The 22,846-nt window shown below is 37.7% G+C and overlaps 2 protein-coding genes across 5 annotated transcripts; one reads left to right on the forward strand and one right to left on the reverse strand.

Annotated features, from left to right (window-relative positions):
* The first annotated feature begins 10,085 nt into the window (after positions 1 to 10,085).
* LOC142607677 (uncharacterized) lies at positions 10,086 to 15,882 on the forward strand. 4 transcript variants are annotated; one of them, XM_075779260.1, is made up of 3 exons: positions 10,086 to 12,322; positions 15,189 to 15,385; positions 15,492 to 15,882. In XM_075779260.1, the coding sequence occupies exons 1-3, from the start codon at positions 10,163 to 10,165 to the stop codon at positions 15,616 to 15,618; spliced, it is 2,484 nt and encodes an 827-aa protein (XP_075635375.1). In that variant the 5' UTR covers positions 10,086 to 10,162; the 3' UTR covers positions 15,619 to 15,882. The 4 variants fall into 4 exon arrangements, with proteins under 4 accessions (XP_075635375.1, XP_075635377.1, XP_075635376.1 ...); XM_075779262.1 differs by having other exon boundaries at positions 15,527 to 15,882; XM_075779261.1 differs by having other exon boundaries at positions 15,189 to 15,381.
* Positions 15,883 to 21,477: 5,595 nt separating this feature from the next.
* LOC142607574 (uncharacterized) lies at positions 21,478 to 22,020 on the reverse strand. The gene is made up of 2 exons (XM_075779112.1): positions 21,854 to 22,020; positions 21,478 to 21,733 (listed from the first exon to the last, which is right to left on the reverse strand). Exons 1-2 carry the CDS (start codon positions 22,018 to 22,020, stop codon positions 21,478 to 21,480), a joined length of 423 nt encoding a protein of 140 aa, XP_075635227.1.
* Positions 22,021 to 22,846: the final 826 nt, after the last annotated feature.

The raw sequence follows: 22,846 nt of genomic DNA on the forward strand, positions 1-22,846 counted from the left end.
CTAGTTTGGTAGGATTCTCTGGAGAGTAAATTCTTGTAAAACCGCCCCAATCTCATTAAGGTGAATATCATTGCTTCGCATGATTGTAGGAGGGATATCTTGGCGCATTAATGGCTTGTTTGGATGTCTAAAAAAGGAGGGGGAGTAGAGTAGAGGGAAGGGGAGTAATTCAATTACCTTGTTTGGGAGTTTTTTAAGGAAGGAGGGCGAGGGGTTTGAAGGGGTTTCAACTACCTTCAACCCCCTCATTTTTAATTCCCCCAAATTGGAGAGATTTGGAGGGAGAGTAGAGCACATAAAATTATTGATAAAGTAAATTACCTAATTTACCCTTATTATATTTATAAAATTACAATGTTAAAAACAAGGGGAAGGGTTAATTACTCCCTTCCCCCTTACTAATTATAAAAACATCCAAACAAGGTGGAGGGTAATCATTCTCCTCTACTCTCCTCCCCACTACTCCCCTCCCCTCTACTCTCCTCTACTCTCCTCCCTCTCTAAACTCCCAAACAGGCCATAAATTCTGGGCACCGTTAGAGCAATCTGTCAAAAGGGAGTTTAATTGCGTAACAGATTGCCTTAACTCCCTGTATTCCACGTCACCAACTCCGCTCTGATTTTCATCATCGGTTTCCTCCTTGCTCGGCTAAGGTGCCCGGTGTTGCTCTACTTGAGCTTCCACCTGCTCTTTTATTTCCCCACTGCTTTTTTTCACTACTTCCTTCTCAGCCGAGGTCTGGTTTTTTGCTGGTCTGAACTTGTAGAAACCAGGAACAGAGATGACTTGTTTGCGAGAATATGAGAACGGAGCTGCCCTGAGGTTTGGTCTGAATTGCTTCTGCTCTGAGTCAGTGATCCTTCACTATTCAACCATATTTCGCAATCCTTATCGTCATGATCAAAGCAGCCACACCAATAGTATATATTCGGTAATCTTTCATATGTGAAGCTGATCCAGACCTGCTTTTCTTGGCCAATTGAAACCAAACGTCCACGACATAAGGGACTCATTACATCCATAGAAACTCTAACTCGAATGAAGTTACCTCCCTCTGAATCTCTTGGACTAGCAGTGGGTATGACCCTTCCCAGAACTTCACAAATCTTCTCTGCTACCCTCACATTCACAAACTTAATAGGGAGGCCATGTACTTTACCCAAAAAGAAGTCCTATACAGTTTGAGTTCGTCAACAGCAGAATTTGTGTCATATCTTTCCATGACTACCAAATGTTTATCAAAAGTCCATGGTTCGCTTTGGAGCACTCTGTCCACCTCCATTTTATTATCAAACACAAACAATACTCTATGGTCCCCCAAATGACGTATCCTGAATCCGTTTTTTGAGTGCCAAAGTGGAATGAAAGTTTTTGCAATAGCGTCAATGTTTAGTGCTCTTTTTGTGAGGAATTTTGCAGCAATACTAAACTCTGGTGAACTCAATTCCTCATCCAGGCAACATCCCAAACCTTCTTTTTCTGACAAAGTAAGTCGATTCCAATTCGAGGTCAAATCGTCCATGGTGCAGAAAAAAACACCACCCACGAACTAATACAAAAAAACTACACTGTTTCCCAACCCCCTAGAAGAAAAAACCAACAAGCCTTAGGATAACCTTATTATCCCAAGGAGTACTATTGCTCCTCCCTAAAGGAGGGACCTCTATTCTACTATAAAGAAAAGCTAGTGGGAGAGATTTTCTTGGTAGAGAGAAACTTCTATCGCTTTTTAACTTAAACATGTCTGAATTTTAGATAGGCACTTTTTCTACATGGCAACACCTCCTCAATTGTAGGAATCAACTTTCTCTCAGCTCCTACTATTATATATAGTTTATGATATGATTTGATTATATAAATATAGATATAGATATATATATAAATATGTGGTATGAAGCAACCTAAGGAAAATGTAAAATGGCAACCACCAAAGGAAGGCATGTGTAAAACGAACTATGATCGTGTAGTTTTCACTGAGTCGGGGGAAGCGGGGATTGGGGTTATTGTTAGAGATGCAAAGGGGGAAGTGATTGCTGCCTTAGCTAAAAAAATCCTATACCCGGGTTCAGTGGAAGTGCTGGAGGCTTTAGCTGCAAGAAGAGCAGCAAAATTTGCTATGGAGTTGGGCTTATCCTCTTCAATACTAGAAGGTGACTCTAAGGTGCTGTGCAGGGCGTTGGGGGCTACAGATTGGGGTCACTCATCCATTGGTGAAATTCTAAAAGACACAGTGTCTATTGTAGGTTCACTTAGAACCTTTTCTTTCTCTCACACTAGGCGATGGGCAATTGTGCAGCCCATGCTTTGGCCAAGAGATCAATTGTTTCTTTTCCTTTATTAGTCTGGATGGAGCATGTTCCGCTAGAAGTTAGTCCATTTGTAATTTTTGATTTTCCATTTGCTTAATAAGATCATTCGGACTTGATTTTCAAAAAAAGATACGTGGTATGATATAGAAAAAACTAAAAGAAATTAATGAAATTTTTTATTCATCCCCAACTGCCCAACGTTATCATTACATCCTACGGGGAATTCCATTAAGTTAAAGATATATTTTTGCAATCCTACCAAGAAGATCAAAATGCTCCCTATTAGCAGAACAATTAGCAACAATAAGAATCCAAGTTTCAACCAACATAAACTTTAGGAAACTTGCATCAAATACCAATAGGTGTATTATTCTAACAAAAAGTCACATATCCAAGTCCAAAATTTTATTATAGCCGTCAATAGCAATCCAAAGATAAGAAAAGAGACATGCTTATTAAATTGGGTTATAAAAAAAAAAAACCAAAAAACACCCAATTTGAATAGCCATGTAGAGAAGAAACATTTGATGATTGCTACTAAAAATCATGAGCTAAAGTTGAAAGTTCAATCCAAAATTCCTCCATAAAACAAGAATAGAATGGACCTTCGATGCCGACTCCCACCATGAAGGAGAAACATGTGTTTGGTTCGACAAATAATGTCTAATTGGAGATTTGCCTTAATTTTTTCTTTCTTGTGTAGGTAATTATAGAATATTTTAAGAGTTAACAACATGCCAATTCCTTCTCTCACATAATATGACTCTCACTATATTAAATTTATAATATAGTGGCTCTCACTCTTAAATTTATATTTAAAGAGTACCACACCGTTATCATTGAAGAGTGTTGAATAGTTTTTCTATTATCATCGCAAAGTTATGTAGACACGTGGCGCAATGAGGCGCGGCCAACAAAAATTCAAACATTTCAACTATTAAGAACAATTAGAGTAGCAATTAAGATGAAATTGAAACGTTGGAGTGAAGGAAATTGTTTTTCACCAGTCTATGTTTAGTTCTATTGATCTCTTTCTCTTCCTTAGTCTTCGTACAGCAAACAAGTCTTCTGGTTAATCAAACTTTAAATTTTAAAGGAATCATAATATTTTCTTCTACTCGGATCTAAGAGAAGAAGAAAAAAAACTTTACCAGTGCTACTTCCGACGTTCTGATGGTAACGATGTTGATGGCACTTAGATTTCACTTCCTCAATCTCAATTCCTATGTGCCTTATGGACTATATCTCTGTCTCTCTCTATCTTCATATCTCAATTCCTCTATGGACCTTTCGTTCGTATTTAATTTTGACCGGTTAGTTTTTTTTTTTTTTTAACTGGGAAACTATTAAAACTGTGTTTTGTCACTACTAAAACAACATAATTTATCGCTTTTTAATTGCAAGCGTGGCATAATTTATCACTCTGATACTAAATATAGAGATAGTGTGTGGAAGAGATAGAGGGAAAGAGGGTGTAAGAAGATTATGGGAACTGGTTAAGGAAATATAATGCTAAAGAAATATAAAAAATATTTTAAAGCATGGAATAGAACAAAGAACTAGATACAACAAGCTGGCTGATATTATTAGATTCAACAAACTCTTTACATAAGTCATAAGGATTTCTAAAGGAGGCTAAGTTCTGCCTTTACAATGATACAAAGTAGATATTTATAGACCACGGAACTCAAAACATATTCAAATACAATTTACAATCAACTTTGCATGATATGGTAGGGCTCTAGCTTGTGATCAACAAGTGTTGAAGGAAGTAGGGTTCTGGCTGAAGACAAAGATGCGGTTAGATAAGGCTTCTACAATGGCAATCAGTATTCTTAACATGCATGGATAAGGTTGAGTTGCTTCAAGACATTTCTAGGACCTTTTTTTTTTTTTTTTAAGTGTTGGAGCTATTTAGTCCTATCCATCTCTTCCTTGGAACCACTCTTCTTCGACGTCAACGTCAACATCAACATCTGGGTCATGGTTTTCATAATAGGGGTCATCACAACCAATAAAAGGATTAGGCATCTCCCAAAGATCTTCATGCGGTGCTATTGTCTGTAAGCTTTTGGGGTACTTGGTCCTGTTTCAAATAAGGTTCCCTAATTAAGGGATTTTGCCTTTGCAAGAGTATGGCGACAAGATGCCCAAGTGGTGTCCATGTGTAAATGGAGGTGTCATCTAGGTTAGTGACCCAATGCATTTCTAACGGGTGAAAGATACTTTTTGCTTGAATGTCCTTTGAATTGAGCTTAGCAATTAGACATCCTGTAGTAATTTTGTGACCAAATCTTGGATGTTTTATGATGGGATACTTTTTTCAATCTCCAATATGAGCATCATTTTTCAGGATTTCAAACCAAAACTTTTGAAAATATCTATTTTCACAGGGGAAAACAAGTCTATAAAATCTTGGTTCAAAATGAAGGCACAAGTAATACTCATTGAGTAAATACCACATGTAAAGATAATGTATAACAAGTTGGTTATCCAAAAGGCAAAAGGGGTTTTCCATGGTTGGTCTAAATTAGGATAAAGAGCAAGAAAGTGAGTGTGGTGTTCCTTAAGGTAATTATGGAGGACTTTGATGATTTTTTTTTATCTGGCTTCAAGGGTCAAGGTCTTTATTTGGTCTTTTATGTCTAGAGGAAGGTTTTCTATCATATTAAGGATATCACCAGGGGTTGCAGAGGAAGAGCCTGAGAATGAGGATGGATTTGTAATAGGATATACACACAAGGGTGGAGGCACAATTATGGTGTTAATGGCTGAAGACTTTTTGGAAAGGTAATCGATGATCAGGGTTATCTTTTCCTTTGATGTGCTTTACTTGGAAAGACCATTGTAAGAACCAATTTTTGTTTGAACTGAAGCATTTTTGGAAAAGAGGACGTGCCCATTTTTACTAAAACATTATGCCCGAGGATGATGTCCTCCGCCCTAAACCGCCTCCACCGCCACCGCCAATTTTTCCTCCACCACCTTTTGTCCTTAACAACCAAACACGTTTAACCCACCCATCAACCATAGATTCAAAAACATCTCTTTACGATTGATAATGTTCCTCCTTCCAGATGGCATGATGAATTTTTTAACATGTATTAATAGTGCACTGCTGAACTCCAAGCCCCAAATTCTACCGTTGCCCACGTCATTGCTAAGTTTGTTGCAAGACTCACAGGAAGAATAAGAGAATGGTGGATTAATTTAGGAGAATTTTAGCAGAGACAGGCAGCCCAATCCAAAACACTAAAAGATTTTTTTACAATTCTTCATAATGAATTTCTTGGCTCAACAACACATTATTCAGAAGTAGTACGGGAAGAATTCTTGGCCATGAAGTGTTGCTCATTTGAAAGAAAAGACCTATAAAAGAACTTTGATAGGATGTCAAGATGATTTTATTCTATCAGTGGGATGTATGATGTCAATATCAAGCATACCTTCCTCAACTCCCTCCCAGATCCATTGGGGATGAAACTCTTCGCATGATGAACCTCCAAAGAATAACCATGTAACAAGCCTTCTTGGGAGAAATTTACTAGCATATGCTCATTGCGCTGGAAAAGCTCTGCAACTAGAGAAAATTTCTTTTAGAAATTGAAAAGGTTCATAGTAAACTCCAAGACAGTTGCAAAAGGAAAGATTTGCAGATAAAGTGCTATGAGAAAAACTGAGACTATTCAACAAAAAGAAGAGATCATTTCAAGAAGTATCCCTTGAAAAGGAGACACTATGCGAGACCAAAGAAGAAATGTTTCAGGAATAAAAAGTGGAAGTTTCTTAGAAGAAAGCAATTTAAAGGAAAGACTTCAAAAGTCTATTTTGTGTGCAGAAGACCAGGCCATTTTGCAAAAAATTGTCCAAAAAAAGAGAAAGTAGCAAAACTTCTTGAACAAGCACAAATTCATGCAGATGACACTCCCTTCTCAGATGTAGAATCACTTTTTTCACTTTAATGACTACTCTTCTCTAACTTTAGTAGTCATGGTTTATTCCACATCAAAAGAAGATTCAGGCTCAGACAATTATGATGCTTCAGACCTAAAAATCCAAACTATTTATATATCCTAGCCCATTAATGCTCCTCTAACCAGCCCTACTCCCATAGCCAAAGTACATATCCTCCTAGAAACCTACTCTAGACCCATCCTAATCATAGCCATTTTTTATACTAAAGTTGCAACAACAATTCTCCATCCTAAGATTTTACCCGTAGAATTCTGGTTGCCCCATAACTAGACGTTCCGTGCAACAAATGGAGAAACATTATTAATTACCCAAAAAAGTAAACTTATCCTTATTAGAATTTTCCCAACCCTTACCATAAAACACTAAGTCCTTAGATCCCCTCTTACTGGCAGAGACCTTCTTATAGGTTTTGATCTCCTTCACCAAATACTTAGCCTTAGATGGTCTTCAAAAGGACTTTTGCACAAGCAGCACCTTCTTACTTGGACTCAAGATCCTCATCTATTTATAGTTGACCCCTTTGACTCTTTGAGAATCAAGATTGTTAATGATTGTTGTGCAAATATCCATTCTAAATTCCTCCTTATTAAAAATCCAAATCTCTTATGGAAGAACCCAAACTTTTTCATACATCTTCTCTTCAAAAAGAATGAAGATGTAGACCCCACAAAAGCCAGCCATAGAGGAATGAACCTAGAACATTTAGCCTTAGCTAAACAAGAGTTATTTACCTTTCTCTCAAAAGGTCTCATTGAACCCATAGCCTCCCCATGTGCGTGTGAAGTTTTTTGTGTCAACAAGCATGCTGAGCAAATCCAAGAAAAACTCAGATTGGTAATATATAATTACCACGATCTTAATCATTTTCTCGCAGATGACAAGCCCCCTTTGCCAAACAAGAGTGCTCTCTTCCAGCATCTTTCAAATGCAAAAGTGTTTTCAAAATTTGATCTTAAAGCAGGATTTTGGCAATTAGGAATCCACCCAGAAGAAAGGTACAAGACAACATTTTGCATTCCAGATCACCATTACCAATGGACAGTCATGTACAGGATGTCTAATTGCTAAGCTCAATTCAAAGAAGGACATTAGGGTAGAAACTGTCTTTCACCCGTCAAAAATGCATTAGGTCACTAATCTAGATGACACCCTCCATTTACACATGGACACCACTTAAGCATCTTGTCACCATGCTCTTACAAAGGCAAAATCCCTTAATAAGGGAACCTTATCTAAAACAGGACCAAGTACCCCAAAAGTTTATAGACAACTGTGGCCACATGAAAATCTTTGGGAAATGCCCACGATGACCTCTAATTGTGATAAATATGACCTAATGTTGACACTGACGTTGACGAAGAATGGTTCGAAAGAAGAGATGGATGGGGCTAAATAGCTCTTAAAATAAATAAATAAAAAAGGTCCTAGAAACATCATGAAGCAGCTCAGCCTTATCCATGCATGTCAGGAATACTTATTGCCCCTGTAGAAGCCTTATCCAACAGCAACTTTGTCTTCAGCCAGGCCTTTACTTCCTTCAACACCTGTCAATCACAAGCCAGACCCCTACCATCTCATGCAAAGCTGATTGTAAATTATATCTGAATATGTTTTGAGTTTCGTGGTCTATAAATATCTACTTTGTATCATTGTAAAGGCAAAACTTAGCCTCCTTCAGAAATCCTTATGACTTATGTAAAGAGTTTGTTGAATCTAATAATTTTAGTCAACTTGTTGTATCTAGTTCTTTATTCTATTCCGCGCTTTCAAATAATTTCCTATATTTCTTTAGTGTTATCTTTCCTTAACTAGTTCCCACAATCTTCTTACACCCTCAATCCCTCTATCTCTTCTGCACACTATCTCCACATTTGGTATAAGAGCCACACCATATAATTTCCACCTCCTTTGATTAGTATACTTTGATTATTGTCCTAATTAGTATACTCTGTGATTTACAGTTGCCACAATACGTGGATCCTCTGTATTAGTCACATCAGAATACTGGACTTGATGATCAAGTAGAACGCTAAGGAGTTTGTTTTCGAAAGTCTCAAAGAATCCAGTTTCCCATTGTCACCTTATGGACATCTGAGCCTAGAGTTGGCGTTCTAGTCCTGTTAGGTTTTGGGCAAATAGTTCTTTCTTGAAGAAACTATCATGGCCAGTTCTCTTCTACAGTCACTGATACCCCTAAACCCGCTTTTGACCTTTCCCTCCGTACATTTACTGCAAATAGATTAGACTACTTGTATAAAATCTCTCATGTACCCGAAGATAGTACAATTCCTATTACCGACTTCCATATTGTAAATACTTATATCGTATTTAATAAACCCAAACCTTCACTCAAAAAAACTATAAAATAAAATAAAATAAATTATTAGTCCTCCTCACCCTTCTACTATAAAAGAATATGTCTAGGCTTCCAAGTTTGATCAATTCAATATCCCAGCAAGTGAAAATGAAAATTTCATCACCCTTGCTCTTCCTAGAGAATTTGTAATTCCATGTCAAAAACAAGGGTACACACATCTTCATTTTGGTGCAATAAGATTGGCACTAACTTTCCGCGGAAGAAAAGGACTCCCTGTAGCCTCTAGGATTTCACTCCTTGACTTTAGATTTTTGGAATATCAAAATGCGGTCATAGGAACTATTCAGACCACTCTAAATGCAAGAATAGTTTTCGTCACACTCTTTCCAAACTTCAATATGCCCCTCAAAGATCCTCACCTTCGTGATGCTCTCAAGGTGCAAGTTCAGATTACAGGAGCCTCTCAAGTACAAGGCACATTTGCTGCTACACCTCACTATCAGCTTGCTTATAGGCTTCAAAATCATGCCTTTGATATGGCAGTCCCAAACATGGCCCAATCTAATGAGGCTTTCTTGATCCAGGTTGATCTAGGAGTGACCTCCATGTGTATGTTTGTACCAAGACAACTAACCAAAAACCAGATGACTTCTCTTCTCCTAGAATCATGGATTACGAGATATGAGACACTTCATCAGGCGATTAAGCCAATCCAGTCAAACAATCTTTTTTTTATCAGGAAGGAAAATGGCGAAGTTGAGACAAGGTTTTTGGTGGCCCCACCAAAAAAGAAAGATGTGACAGTTTTTCCAACTCAGATTGCTATGCTTCAACTTGTGTCATTCGTTTGTGAAGATCGTCTTAAGATTAAAAAATTTCGTGAAGACGAAAAGCATTGTTATGAAGGCCAATCACCCTCTAGTCACATATGGTGGGATATTTGTGATTGTGCTGAATGCAAAAAAGAAGAAACTCGTGAGGAAGATTATTCAAGAAGAAGGAAGAAAAAATCCACTGAAAAAATCCTCAAAGAAAGATATGAAGTAGGTGATCCAGAAGTTAATCTCCTTAGAGAACCCTCTGGAAAAATTGACTATTATGATCTTTATCCTTAAGTATTGTTTCTTAGGTTCCCCTCTTAAGATTCAGCCATGTAGTTACTTAATTAAAAAATACACTTCCATCCCATAAGAAAAAATCTACATGATAGAATTTTAAAATGAGAAACTAAAAAATAATATCTAAATACTGTAAATAAGCCTTGCAATAAATAATGGATCAAACCAATTGAATGGGTCCAAAACTACATACACGACATAAACAGCCACAATAGAGTGGGCCGGAAATTAACTATTGATAGTGGGCCGTAGTTGAGGGCGGGAATGAATAAAAAATTGCAACCCACAAACCACAAGAACCATAAAAAAGAAAAAAGAAAAAAGAGGAAGATATATAAGTACATAAAAAAAAAAATAAAAAAAAAATAAAAAGAAAAAGGGGGGGGGGGGGGGGGCAGAAGAAGAGGCGAAAGGGACGAAGACCTTAGTAACATATGTGATTATGTCGTCGGGAACAGAAGAAACGGCGATGGCGTCGTTGGGTATGAAGAAAAGGTCTCGGTCTCAGTCTCAGTCTCCGATGATCATGACAACCTCCGCCGTAAGTTCTCTCGATTCCTCTGCATCTCAATTACATACACATGAGAATGTTTATTCTTCTAGGAAAATCATCAACAACAATAGTAAACTTGATGTTCCAAAGTATAACAAGAAGAAGAGTGTACAGAAAGAAGAAGAGTGCTTTATTATTGAGAAAAGAAAATCGAATAATAGACCTAGACGAGGAGGTAAGAATAGGGTTGTGGTGCTTTCCCCTTATTTTGCTAATCAACAGCGACCCACCACCACCACCACCATGGGTGATGAACGAATCATTAACAAGTCGAATGAGATTGATCTGGGTTTTGTGGATGTTCAAGGTTTTGATGGTAATGTCAAGGGGAGACGAAAGGATACGCAGCAGGATTTGGAGGATAAAGATTATAAAATGGAGTCCGACTCCCAAATAACCAGTTCACTCGAGGGAAGTTTACAAAATGAGATTTTAAGGCTTGAAGATCTCCTCTCACAATGCACTTACAAGACAAAGGATGGCCAGTATGATGAGGAGCAGGAGAAGAAATTTAGTTTCCCATTTGAGTTAACAAACAATTCATCCTTTTTACCTGATGATGGTGGCAGGAACTTAGCTGTGGAGGTTGAGAACGAGGCTGTTATGGTACCAAGCATTTATGCAAACTTGAAAGAAGACCAATTGCAGCAAACTGGGTTAGAAATTGGAAAGCTTTCTCATTCCAAGCGCAGGAGAAGAAATGAAAAACAGCAAGCAATAGCTCGTGTTGATATTCGAAAGGTCTCCCCTTACTTTGCAAATGAAGAGAGACCCAAGGTTGAGGAGACCATTCGCAACAAAAACACTGTAATATCAAAGCATAGTAGAACAAGCAGGGACATAATTGCGAAGAATCATGATAAGATAAGAAAAACAAAAAACGAATTTTCATCGCTAGGATCATTGGATGCTCATTCCTTTAGTACTGCTGGCAATTCCGGCAACGGAAATGTATTATTAACTACTGGAGATGCTGCTGCTTTTGTTGAGAATTTTAGAGGTGATGGTGACCCAAAGAAGATGAGGAAGGATAAGAAGGGGGGGAAGAGAAAGGATGATAGAATTAGCAAGGAGTGTACCAAGTCTAATGAGATATTGGGGTTTGAGAAAGCCGTTTTAATAGATGAGGATGCAGGTTTAACTGAAGGTTTTGATGGTAATGCCAAGGGGAGAAGAAAGGATAGCAGGCCTTACACGCGGGATTTTCACAAAATGGTAGTTAAAGAGGAGAGGGAGATGGAGGATGAAGAGCAAAAAATGGAGTTAGACTACAAAATAAAACGTAGGACTAGTCCATTTGAGGGAAGTTCACAAAATGAGGATTTGAAGCTTGAGGATGTTCTGTCACAATACACTTACAGGAGTCATGATATGACAAAGAACGGAAAGAATGGCCAGCATGATGAGGAGCAAGAGAAAAAATGTAGCGAGAAACTTTGTATCCCGTTTGAGTTGACAAACAATTCATCCGTTCTACCTGATGATGGTGGCAGGAACTTGGCTGGGAAGGTTGAGAAGGAGGCTGTTACATTGCCAAGCATTCACACGAACTTGAAAGAAGAGCTAGTGCCACAAAATGGGTTAGAAATTGGAAAGGTTTCTCATTCCAAGTGGAGGAGAAGAAATGAAAAACAGCAAGCAATAGCTCATGTTGAAATTCGAAAGGTCTCCCCTTACTTTTGGAGGTCAATGGGACAGGTGGTAAGAAAAGGTGGTGATGGTACAAAAAAAATGAAACCACCAAGGCGTTGTGCAAGAACTCATGCTACTTCTGTGAGGGTCTCACCCTACTTCCAAAAGAGATCCAAAGAAGAAGAAAATGAAGATGGCCGTTTGTTGGAAGGTAGCAATGGATGTAAAAAACCTGTTGCAATTAAGACTGTTCTTTCTTCTTCTGAGAAGCTAGACGATGCATACCGAAGAAAAAGTCCAGATAACATGTGGAAGCCTCCGCGCACCACACCTGGTCTACTCCAAGAGCGTCATGCCCATGATCCTTGGAGGGTATTGGTGATATGTATGCTCCTAAATCGGACAACTGGTTTTCAGGTATTTCTGGTGTTTTCTGTTGTCTTTTCCAAACTACTAATCAAGTGTTTGTTTAATATGATCCTTTGGGTCCTCTTAGATATATCTGTGTGTTATTCCCTGAAGCAATAGTTGACTAGTTATAAGTTTTCCATCCTTTGAAGTTTGTAGGAAACATCATAACTTTGTTATAGGAAACTTACGGTGTATGATCAAATTACTTTCTCTTTTATTGGGGACAACAAAACTGGATTAGGGCATGAATGGTAATATGGTTGACTAGGTCATCCAACAAGCTAAACTTATGCTTTTCCTGGCTCTTTCCTACATAATATATCCAAGGGTGTAACCGAACTAGTTTCTACTACAATTCCTTGGGAGGGGGGACTTTTGGAAGTGTGTGTACTTTTTTCGTGATTACTATTATCATGAATTGATACACTTATTTCTTCAGCTGCTCTATCACTATTATCATAGAAATAGAGCATTATTCTTCATTACTTTTTGGGGAATATCAACATTTTTTATTGTTTAATTTGTGAGTCTTCTTTTTTTGCCAATGATCTCTAGCTCAATTAGCACATCTTCCCCTTCTGAGTACTAAGGAGAGGGTGAGGCTGTGGCTCAAGAGCCATCGGATGCGTGTTTAACTTACCAATAAAAAATAATAATTACGATTCATCTTTTTGACATTTAGGTAGTTGCCATAATTTGTTGTAGACAGAATACACTTTGTGTATTTTTTCTTTATGGTTGCCCTGCAGTAATGTCAGTCGCCATGTTGAGACTTATTTTTAGGTATGAATCTTCATTGAGAAAGCACTGGTCTTATTTTTTACTGCCATGGTAGTTGCCATAATTTGTTGTATACGGTAGACACTTTGTATATTTTTTCTTTTTGGTTGCCTTGCAGTAATTTCAATCACCTTGTTGACGCTTATTTCTAGGTATGAATCTTCACTGAAAAAGCAATGGTGCTATTTTTTACTGCCATGCATTTCCCACCTATCCATATCTTTCAGTTTATGTTCTTCGTTTTCCTAATTTGTATGTATGATTTGTTTCGGAATCTATTAGTGTATATTGCTGGCTTTGCAAATCTCTAAGATTGTGTCTTGCATCACAATCCAATATGGAGTTGTGATTATGGAGGCTTGTGTATTTGTCAATGGTAAATAAGGGTCCACTAACATTCGTTGCAGAAAGGTCTGTGACCAAATTGGTTGATGACTGAAGAGCTTGACAAAGATTAAGAGAGCAAATCATAAAGCTGGATCTAGGCATGGTTTATGGCATGGATTTTTCAATTACTAGAAAATAAAGAATAGAATTAGGTTTGTGGATTAGTGACGGAAAAACAAAATCTCAACATTGTGACTGTACTTCTTACTATTCGATGTCCTATGGGGAAAGATGTAGTTGTTGCTGTAATAACAGAAGAATTACACTGATGGGCATGGTGCAATCATAGGATGGTTATATAATGGATATTCTCTTTGGAAGCGTAAGGCTAAGGCAAAGCCCAAGAATGATTGTCTGTGGTAGTTAATTAGATTTTTTATATTTTATTTGGTTATTCTAGAGTTTAAGGGTATTTAAGTAATTATACAATTGTTGAGTGTGGCCCGGTTTTACTTTATTAATGAGTTTTATTTAGTTATGGGTCTTTATTATGGGCTTTGGTTTAATTTGTTAGGTTTTATTTTTTACTAGTTAATTTAGTACTCGTATTACTACCAGTACAAGTAAGAGTCATATATAATATTGTGGTCAATGTATTCAAAGGAAGTAAAATGAGTTGATTAATAAAATGGAGTGCTTTGAGAAATAGGCACATTGGCCTTTGTTGATTTCTCCTTATCTCTTCTCTATCTTTTCTTCTTCTCTTATTAAAGTTACTGTTCACGGCACATAGTCCTAATTTCTGTCTAATTCTTCTTCTATCCTAACCCTAAACCCACCACAAACACACAGACAAAGTCCCTAATTTGTCCTACATCAAGGACACTTTGTTAGTTATAGCAAATATAGATGTTTCACTTTCACCCTTATGAGCACTGGTAGATGTAGCATTCATCTGGATTCAGTTGGGTCACATTGGCTATGGTTGATTGAATGGTTGCCTGATTTGAGCTTTTAACATTCTTAATTAAGCTGCCTGTTTTTATCATTATATAAATTATCATAATTGTTGATTCTGTAGTCTGGATCCTTTGTTTGTTACAATACATCACAAAATCATTAATTTTGTTTAAGAAGTAAAAAAGAAGTTGTATGAACAAATATGAGTTTTCTTTTTTGGTTTGTTCAATTTGGCTTGGCCTCAGGAGCTGGGTTTAGTTCCACGGGATCCTTGGTCTGGTTTTGGGTGTAATTTGAGAAAGCTACCTAGTTTATACCATCCCAAACTAAGGTGCACTTACATTGTTACAACATTGGTGTTGGCATATTGGCTAAACAACCCAGTATATCTTTTTGAAGTCTCTTAATAGATTATAATGATTTTTATGCTTCTCTTCACATGATAGAAAATATTCTATAAATTGATGGTTTCTCTTAGAAGGGTTCTTTGTATTTGTGTGCGTGGGTCTTAGTGTCCATTTGGGAACAGCTAATTTAGTTGAACATGAAAACTTTTTGTGTAAGTATCGTAGAAAAAAGCCAAAAGCTAGCTGAATAGTACAGTAGGACCCTTGAATAGTACCAAAAGGTGCAATGGAATCCATGAATAATAGCAAAAATAAACTAAAAACACTAATAAGTTGTGGGTTTCATCACTTCCCAAACACACTCTTAATGGATCTCTTGACATTTTGTATAGATTGATAGTTGTTCTTAGCACCCGGTTATAAATGAATTGCTTAAATGCATATGTTTCTCCTTACAGGCTAGAAGGGTTATATCGAATCTCTTTACTCTTTGTCCTGATGCAAAGACAGCAACTGAGGTTGCCAAAGAGGAAATAGAAAAGATTATAAAAACTCTAGGTCTACAAAAGAAGAGGGCTTTGATGATACAACGCTTGTCTCAGGAGTATATGGGGGAAAGCTGGACCCATGTGACTCAGCTGCATGGTGTTGGCAAGTAAATTGACTAGACTTATCCTTTTTCTTTTAGATGCTTAAGAATCCTACCTAGAAGTTTGATTATATCTTAATGGAAACTGAATTCTTTTTTGTCTTCGGGCTAGGTATGCAGCTGATGCGTACGCAATATTTTGTACAGGAAAGTGGGACCAGGTAAGGCCTAATGATCATATGCTAACTCATTACTGGAAATTTCTCAAAGATAGAGAGAGAAAGAGAGGACTGATCTGATAGTTGAAGGGTTTTATGCATAGACAAGGTAGGCATGCTTCAGAGGTTCCACTTTTGTAATATTACTAATTTTGGGAACCTTATTTTTGTAAGCAGAAGGCCATGTTTGTATCCCTTGCTACTCCACTTGTGTTACTTAATGAATTTTGGGGGTACCTTTGATGCTAGCACACTGCTATTTCTATGCAAAGTTGCATGGGAGTAGCAATTATATCGCCTTCGTTCTGAATTTTTAAAGACGTTAACATCTCTTCCCAGTTCTCATCCTAGTCTTCATTTTCTTAGGTAATTGCATGAATTGACAGTTTCTTGCTCGGTGCCCCTCAGATTGAAGCTTGTGTGATGCTCTTTGCCAGATCTCACTTGTTTAAATCCAACGTCATTTGTTTTAGTTGAAATTATTTTGATGGTATTAAAAAAAATTATGTTCTAATCCCTTATCCCCATTTTTGGGTAATAACGCACGGAAATATTAACAATTGTGATAATAAGATGTTCATCTCGGTTTTCACATTGAACATTATGAATAGAGGTAACTTGACACCAAAATTTAAAAAATTAAATTGGATTGATAGCACAAATTTAAAGTACAATTAGAAATTAATTTGATTCGATTTGAATTCTAAAATTGTATTTCAAACTAATATAATGTATATGATTATATTTCTGTCCACTTTTACCAAATTAACAAAATTTTAATAGAAACACACTAAAAACTAAAAAAAAAAAACAAAAAAAGATCCAAAGAAATCTTGGTTTGCTTTTCTTATATTGTAGATTTTGTTTTTTGTTTTTTTTTGTGGTAATTTGAGATGTTACTATAAGCTATAGTTGAGAGAATGCTGCATCAACATATGAGATTATTGTTGATGTGGTTATTTCAATTTTGATAGTTAAAAACCCAATTTTAATTATTGGGATGGTAGGCTACCGGCTCACGGTTGTTGGAGTTGTGTTGGAGACTTTTTTGTGACAAGGGCAAAAAATGCAAGATTATCCAAAATCTCTTCTTGAGTTCTTTAAAAATATTTATTTGTGGAGAATCAAGCCTAAAATTCTAAATGTATAATGAACAAAAGTTTTAACAAGAGAGAAATCAAAATGCCAAAACTGAAGTACAAGAAAATGCTAAAAAAGTACATAGGTTCGAAACTTCGACCCACAGTCAGCGAAAAGAGGAAATTGAGAGAGGTTATAAGTAAGAGAGGGAAGGTTCTCTTGTATCCATATTTCCACCCTTAAGTTTCAGAATTGTGAGAATGTTGGCTGGCTGATGAGTTTTTGCTCTAAAGTTTCAGCTATGTGGGTAAAACATGGTTGGTTGGTTTTTAAGCCGAAGGGAGAGTTTTATTTTAAGTTTGGAGTGCTGCTAATGACTGACTTTTGGTCAATAGAAAAGGCTTCGGACCCCGATGTGTTAAGCAAGTAGTAATTTTCAAGTTTACTTTTATTTGGATAAAGGAATGCTTACTTTAAGGAAAATGCTTGACTAAACCTTCATTGGCTTCCCCTTTTCAGTTGGCTAATGGGAGCTAACTATGTTTAAAGGTACAAATGGGTTAGAGTAGAAATTTTGGGCCACAATCAGCTAGAGCATGATAGCTCTTTTAAGGTGGAAATTTTGGGTACAAGACCTCTTCCATGAGCCTAAGGTACTACCAGTGTCCCTTGTCCACTTGGTAGCACGCATGGGCTGGCTCATGCAAAAGATCCCAAAAAAACTGACTCATACCCTTCAAACCACACTTCACTTCCTCCAATATGTTACATGGGCTTAGCATATGCTTAAAAGAATAAAATATAATAAAATTCATGAATTGAGCCCAAAAGGAAGTCGGGATTGTAAAAAATTTGTCACGAAAATCCCGAGTACGCATGGTGCTTGCGGTATGCATGTGAGTAGTTGATGTTTACTGTTGCTAGAAAATGTTACGAGTTTGGGATTTAGTTTACCCAAATGCTTCATTCTTTGTTGAGATGACATGAGTCGAAGAAGCCCATATGTTGAAGTGTCGTGCATCATGGCACCCACTTGTAAGAAAAATCACGGGTCAATGTCATGGTCACGAGTCTAAGAAAGTTAAGTTGTAACCAAGTGATAGGTCCAACCTCAAACAGACCTTGCTTTTCATGTCCCACATGTAACTTAGTTTCTCTTCATAGGATGGCTTAAGTGGCTTTCATGCTACCATGAGAAATTCTAACATTTCTTCCTTGGATGACTAGGTGGCTTAAGTCTTTACACCACTTGTTTTCTAATATACATATTTGACCTTTGAATTTTCAAGCTCATTCCCTTAGCAATTCTGTAACTTGTCTTTCAAAAAAGATTAACCTTTTTTAATTTCTAGCAGATTCGTCTTGTGATGGTATGCCACGCCAACTACTATAATTTCATCTTCTGTAGCCAACTTTTAAAAACAAAACTCCGTAATATCAATTGTAGAGAATTCCTCAGTTGCAAAGGCCCACGCCACTTTTGCTTTGCCATATTATGGCCTTTGACTTTTCTTTTCAAGTTACCTTCCTTTAGTCACCTACAGGTAGCATTAGATTTCCTTCACCCACTGACTTTTAGCTATCAGGCCAAGAGCTTCAGTTTCCGGCTTAGATGAAAGCTAACATGCCATTCCATTCTTTCATTAATTTTGCTTTAGCCAACACACCTCTTCTCTTATAACAGTATTGCATGACTTGCCTAAGCAGTTTTACTTCCTATAGCCTTTATGTCAAAGACATTCATGTCACTTACTCCCATGCCGTTTTCACTTTGTGATATATATCACTATAACTTTGCCTTTTTCTTTAGCCTTTTAGGTTCTTGGCATTGATCACTTCTCCAAGAGCTTCGAACTCCTCTTTTGCAAAACTCGTGAAATCAAGCTCTTGTAAATCTTTTATTTTTTTTAAAATCCCTCAAGCTCATTAGATTTTCCAAAGCTTTGTTGTACCTAGTGGCGGAGCCAGGAATTTTGAGTTGGAAGTGTCGAACTATTCTGTCAAGATAAACTTAAATAAAAAATAAACACTCACTTAAAAAATCCACATAATATGTGTATGAAAATATTAAATATATAATATATATAAATTGTTTGCAAAACTTCATCCATGTTTGACAAATCAATATCATAATGTTATAATTGAAGTATCATATGAGCTTTTTTTTTTTTCCTTGAAAAAATTTTGAGAATAGGAAATTTCAACCAAATTGCATATATTATCAATGTTGAATGATTTGAATGTACTAATTGAATTTGAAATTGAGCTAAAAATTAGGGGTTCCACACTTCCACTATTTACTCACAAAACTTACTACAAATTATTTCATTCTATTGCAATTGTATATCAACTCTAAACTCTCTTTTTTGAGAAAAATTACTAAATTATTTGATCAATGATTTCTTTTGGGGGTGGCCAACTCCTTTTTTTTTTTTTTTTCATATAACCTTTAAATATTTATAAAATATACATAAATTGTATATAAAAAAATTTGGGGGGGCCTTGCATGTGGCTCTGCCATTGGTTGTACCCACCTTCGATCTTGCATATGTGGCCAAAACGCAAGTAGGGTGGTGAGATGGTGGTTGCAAAATGAAGGAGATAAGAGTGATGGCGTTCCACCACAATAATCAAAGAAGTATAAAGATGCTCATTGTAAGATCTAGATGGGCAAAGTGTCGCTGTTGAAGAAGAGAGAGATAACCCATCAGCGAGGAGCAAGGTTGTTTTGTCGACAACGTTTAATGGGGCTTACGGCAGCTCACCGCCCATGGCCACAGGTCCATTTGTACCAATTTCAGCTAAGCAATGTTGTTGGCAAAGAGGAAGGAACCTTCGTCACTAAGGAGTGAGGATTTTGCTGTAAGAGATTGATGTTGAATGTGGCGGCAAGATGTTGAATCTGTTCTTTGTGCAATCTCAATAAAGTCAAATGCGACGCTCACCTTGGTGAGTTAATATTTTTTTTTTTGCCAATCTCTCAGATGTATTTGGTGATATGTTGAATGAATAGTGTCGTTGATTGTGTAGGTTGGCTCTTCCTTAGGAGATCACAGAAATACTACGAGGTTCTGACTCATTGTAATTGAAGCTGAATTTCATATCGAAGTTGGCTCCTTATTGATTCCTATGGGCACCAAAAACTCTTTTAGTAGTAATACTTAGGCCCCAATTAATTTATATGTGGGCTATATCATGATCCTACAGGTTGGGCCCCAAATGTTGCCTAGTTTGTCTCAGTGAAATGTTACTACAAGTATTCCCCTCTTGTTTCCTTCCGCTCCCCTGTGTTTCCCAGTGTTTCCCTTTCAATCTCTCACTCCCCAATTTTTCCAACCTCCTTGTGATAACCCTTTTCCCCTTTTTATAGTCCCTCATTAGTGGGGTTGTCATCATTATTTTCCCACCTTACACTTATTCTCACGTCCATCAGAATCCCAATGAATCCTTACAACTTCAGAGGATTCTCTTGAAACTTGTTCCAGACGTCAAATAGTGTTCAACAGCGAATTCCCTAAAGGCAATATCAATCCTCGGTTAGCAACCCCACTATGTTCGCACCTTATTTTGATTTCTATCATCACTAGACGGTGTTAAGCCGACCACCTAAAGACTTCCTCGAATGATCATTCCTTTGACTCGTCAAAACCCATTCTAACTTTTTTTTTTTATATAGGTAATCAGATAACTGTTATTAATGAGAAAAAAATGAAAAGTACAAGTTGTTCATGATGATGAACAACAAGAAACAGAGAAAACAAACAACAAAACAAAAGATAAGGAAATCAGAAAGATAATCTAAGGGAAAGCATAAACTCTGAAAGAGATGAAGAATCAGTAAAGCCCCAACAACGAGCCCACTCAAAAAGACTGCGTTAGCATAAAACCTTTAACTCATCCAAATTCCAAATATTCGAGTTATGCTTCCCAAGCCATTGATGCCAGCAAGATAACAATCCCGCCACCGATCTTGGCATAACCCAATGAATACCAAAAGCCTGAAGCCTAAAGGACCATAAGGATGTGTAATAGGACAATGAAGCAGAAGATGGTCTACCGACTCCCCATCACCACAACACATACAACACCGATTGACCAAAGGGTGACCCCTAAGCATGAGATTATCCAAAGTGAGAATCCAATCGTGAGCAGTTTTCCACAAGAAGAAGGCCACTCACTTAGGAATCTTTGGTTTCTACACACCCTTCCAAGTAAACAAAATATTCGGAGTACCCCGAATTGCTTGGTAATAAGATCGGGTATCAAGCTTATCATCCCCTTTGAGCCGCCAACAAAGAGTTTCCCTCCTATCCCCCCGAGGAATACGAGGATGGATAAACTAAAGTAGAGAGTAAGATGCAGCTAGCTCCCAATCTTCAAAAGCTCTATAAAACCTTAAGTCCCACACTCTAAAAGTACCTTTTTCCAGAGTCCACAAAACCTCAGAGATGCATGCATCCTTGGTAGCTGAACACACATAAAGCTCAGGATAGAGATCTTTTAGGGTATTATCCCCAGTCCACCTATCATGCCAGAAGCGGATACGGGTGCCTTCACCTACTATAAAAGACAAATGCTTGGAAAAACTCTCCTACCCTTCATGAATGCTTTTCCAAAGACCACATCCATGAGTCCTCCTGCACACTTTCGTACACCACCCCCTTTGACCCTCACTATTTTTTGGAGATAACTCTCCGCCAAAGATAGGAAACTTCATGCCCAAAACGCCACAACCATTTCCCTAATAAAGCTTGATTAAACGACGCCACACTTCTTATCCCCAAACCACCCAATTTAACAGGTAAACACACCATTTTCCCAAGCCACCAAAGGATATTTGAAACTCCCCTCAGAAAACCCCTAAAGGAAATTCCTCTGAATACGTTCCATACTAGCAGCCACAGCTTTAGGAATAGTAAAGAGAGAGAGAAAGTATGTTGGAAGACTAGAAAGAGTACTCTTTAGTAATGTGAGCATACCACCCTTAGATAAATAGAGACGCTTCCACCTTGAAAGTTTCTTTTCCATCTTCTCCAAAATAGGATTCCAAATCAAAGTTGTCTTAAAAGAAGTTCCCAACGGCATTGCCAAATATTTCATAGGCAAACTTCCTGCTCTACATTGAAGAATACTAGCCAATTCAACTAGATTATTCACCTCCCCAACAGGGACAATCTCACTTTTCCCAACATTAACCTTCAAACCAGTAAACGCCTAAAAACAAGACATCGCTAACCTTATGGACAGCAACTGATCCCTAGAGGCATCACAAAATAAGATAGTGTCGTCTGCAAACAACAAATGAGAAATACGCATACCAATAGAATTCATTGCTCCCACATGAAAACCCCGAATAAGGTTATTCTCCTCTGCCTTCTTCAAAATTCTGCTTAAAACCTCCATTATCAAGAGAAATAAAAGAAGGGATAGTGGGTCTCCTTGTCTCAATCCATGAGAACTTCCAAAGAAACCTTCAGGGGATCCATTTACCAGGACTGAAAAATGGACAGAAGTAACACAAGCCTTAATCCATCCCCTCCATTCTAGCTTCAATCAAGCCTCGGAGCTTCTCGCACCCATCCAGTCGAGAGTACTAGGATACCCAATGGCCAGAAAAGCCTTGACGTCTTGTAGTAGCTCCAACGCGGTGGTTCTCGCCTTCGTTAAGGCAGGTTTCTCTATGGGCTCAGTCTCTGATGCCAAGGTAACTCTTAGACTAGGCAATCGTGACTCTAGGTCCACCGGTGTTATGGTGGGTAGCTCGGCGACGACGGCGATTGTGGTTCAAAATCGATTTTCTCCTCTCTCTGACCTGGGTAATAGGGTTGAAGATGAGTTTATGGAAGGGGAAGATCATGTTGAAGATCAGAGATGTCACCACCATGTTTATATGACGTGACAAAGGTCAGTGGATTCTGTTGGGGATTTTCAGTCAGTATTTGGGCTTCACCTCTTTCCGTGGGAGTCTAGTGAAGGGTTTGACCATAGGTATGGAAGTGGAGAAAAGGATTTTGGTGCGTTGGAGTGTGACCCTCTATCTTGGTGGGAACCCAATGATCTCAAATAGTTGGTGTTGGTTCAGGACTCTACAGAAGGAACTCAGGTGACGGAGTTAAGACCACCGTTGAACTAGGTGTCCCAATTGATGAAAAATTTCTGCAACATGGTGGGGTTCCCTATCGTGAAACACGAAGCTCAATGTTTGGCTTTGTTTCGCCTTTTGGAACAG

This window comes from Castanea sativa, chromosome 8, assembly GCF_040712315.1.
Source record: "Castanea sativa cultivar Marrone di Chiusa Pesio chromosome 8, ASM4071231v1".
In the NCBI taxonomy this organism is placed as follows: domain Eukaryota; kingdom Viridiplantae; phylum Streptophyta; class Magnoliopsida; order Fagales; family Fagaceae; genus Castanea; species Castanea sativa.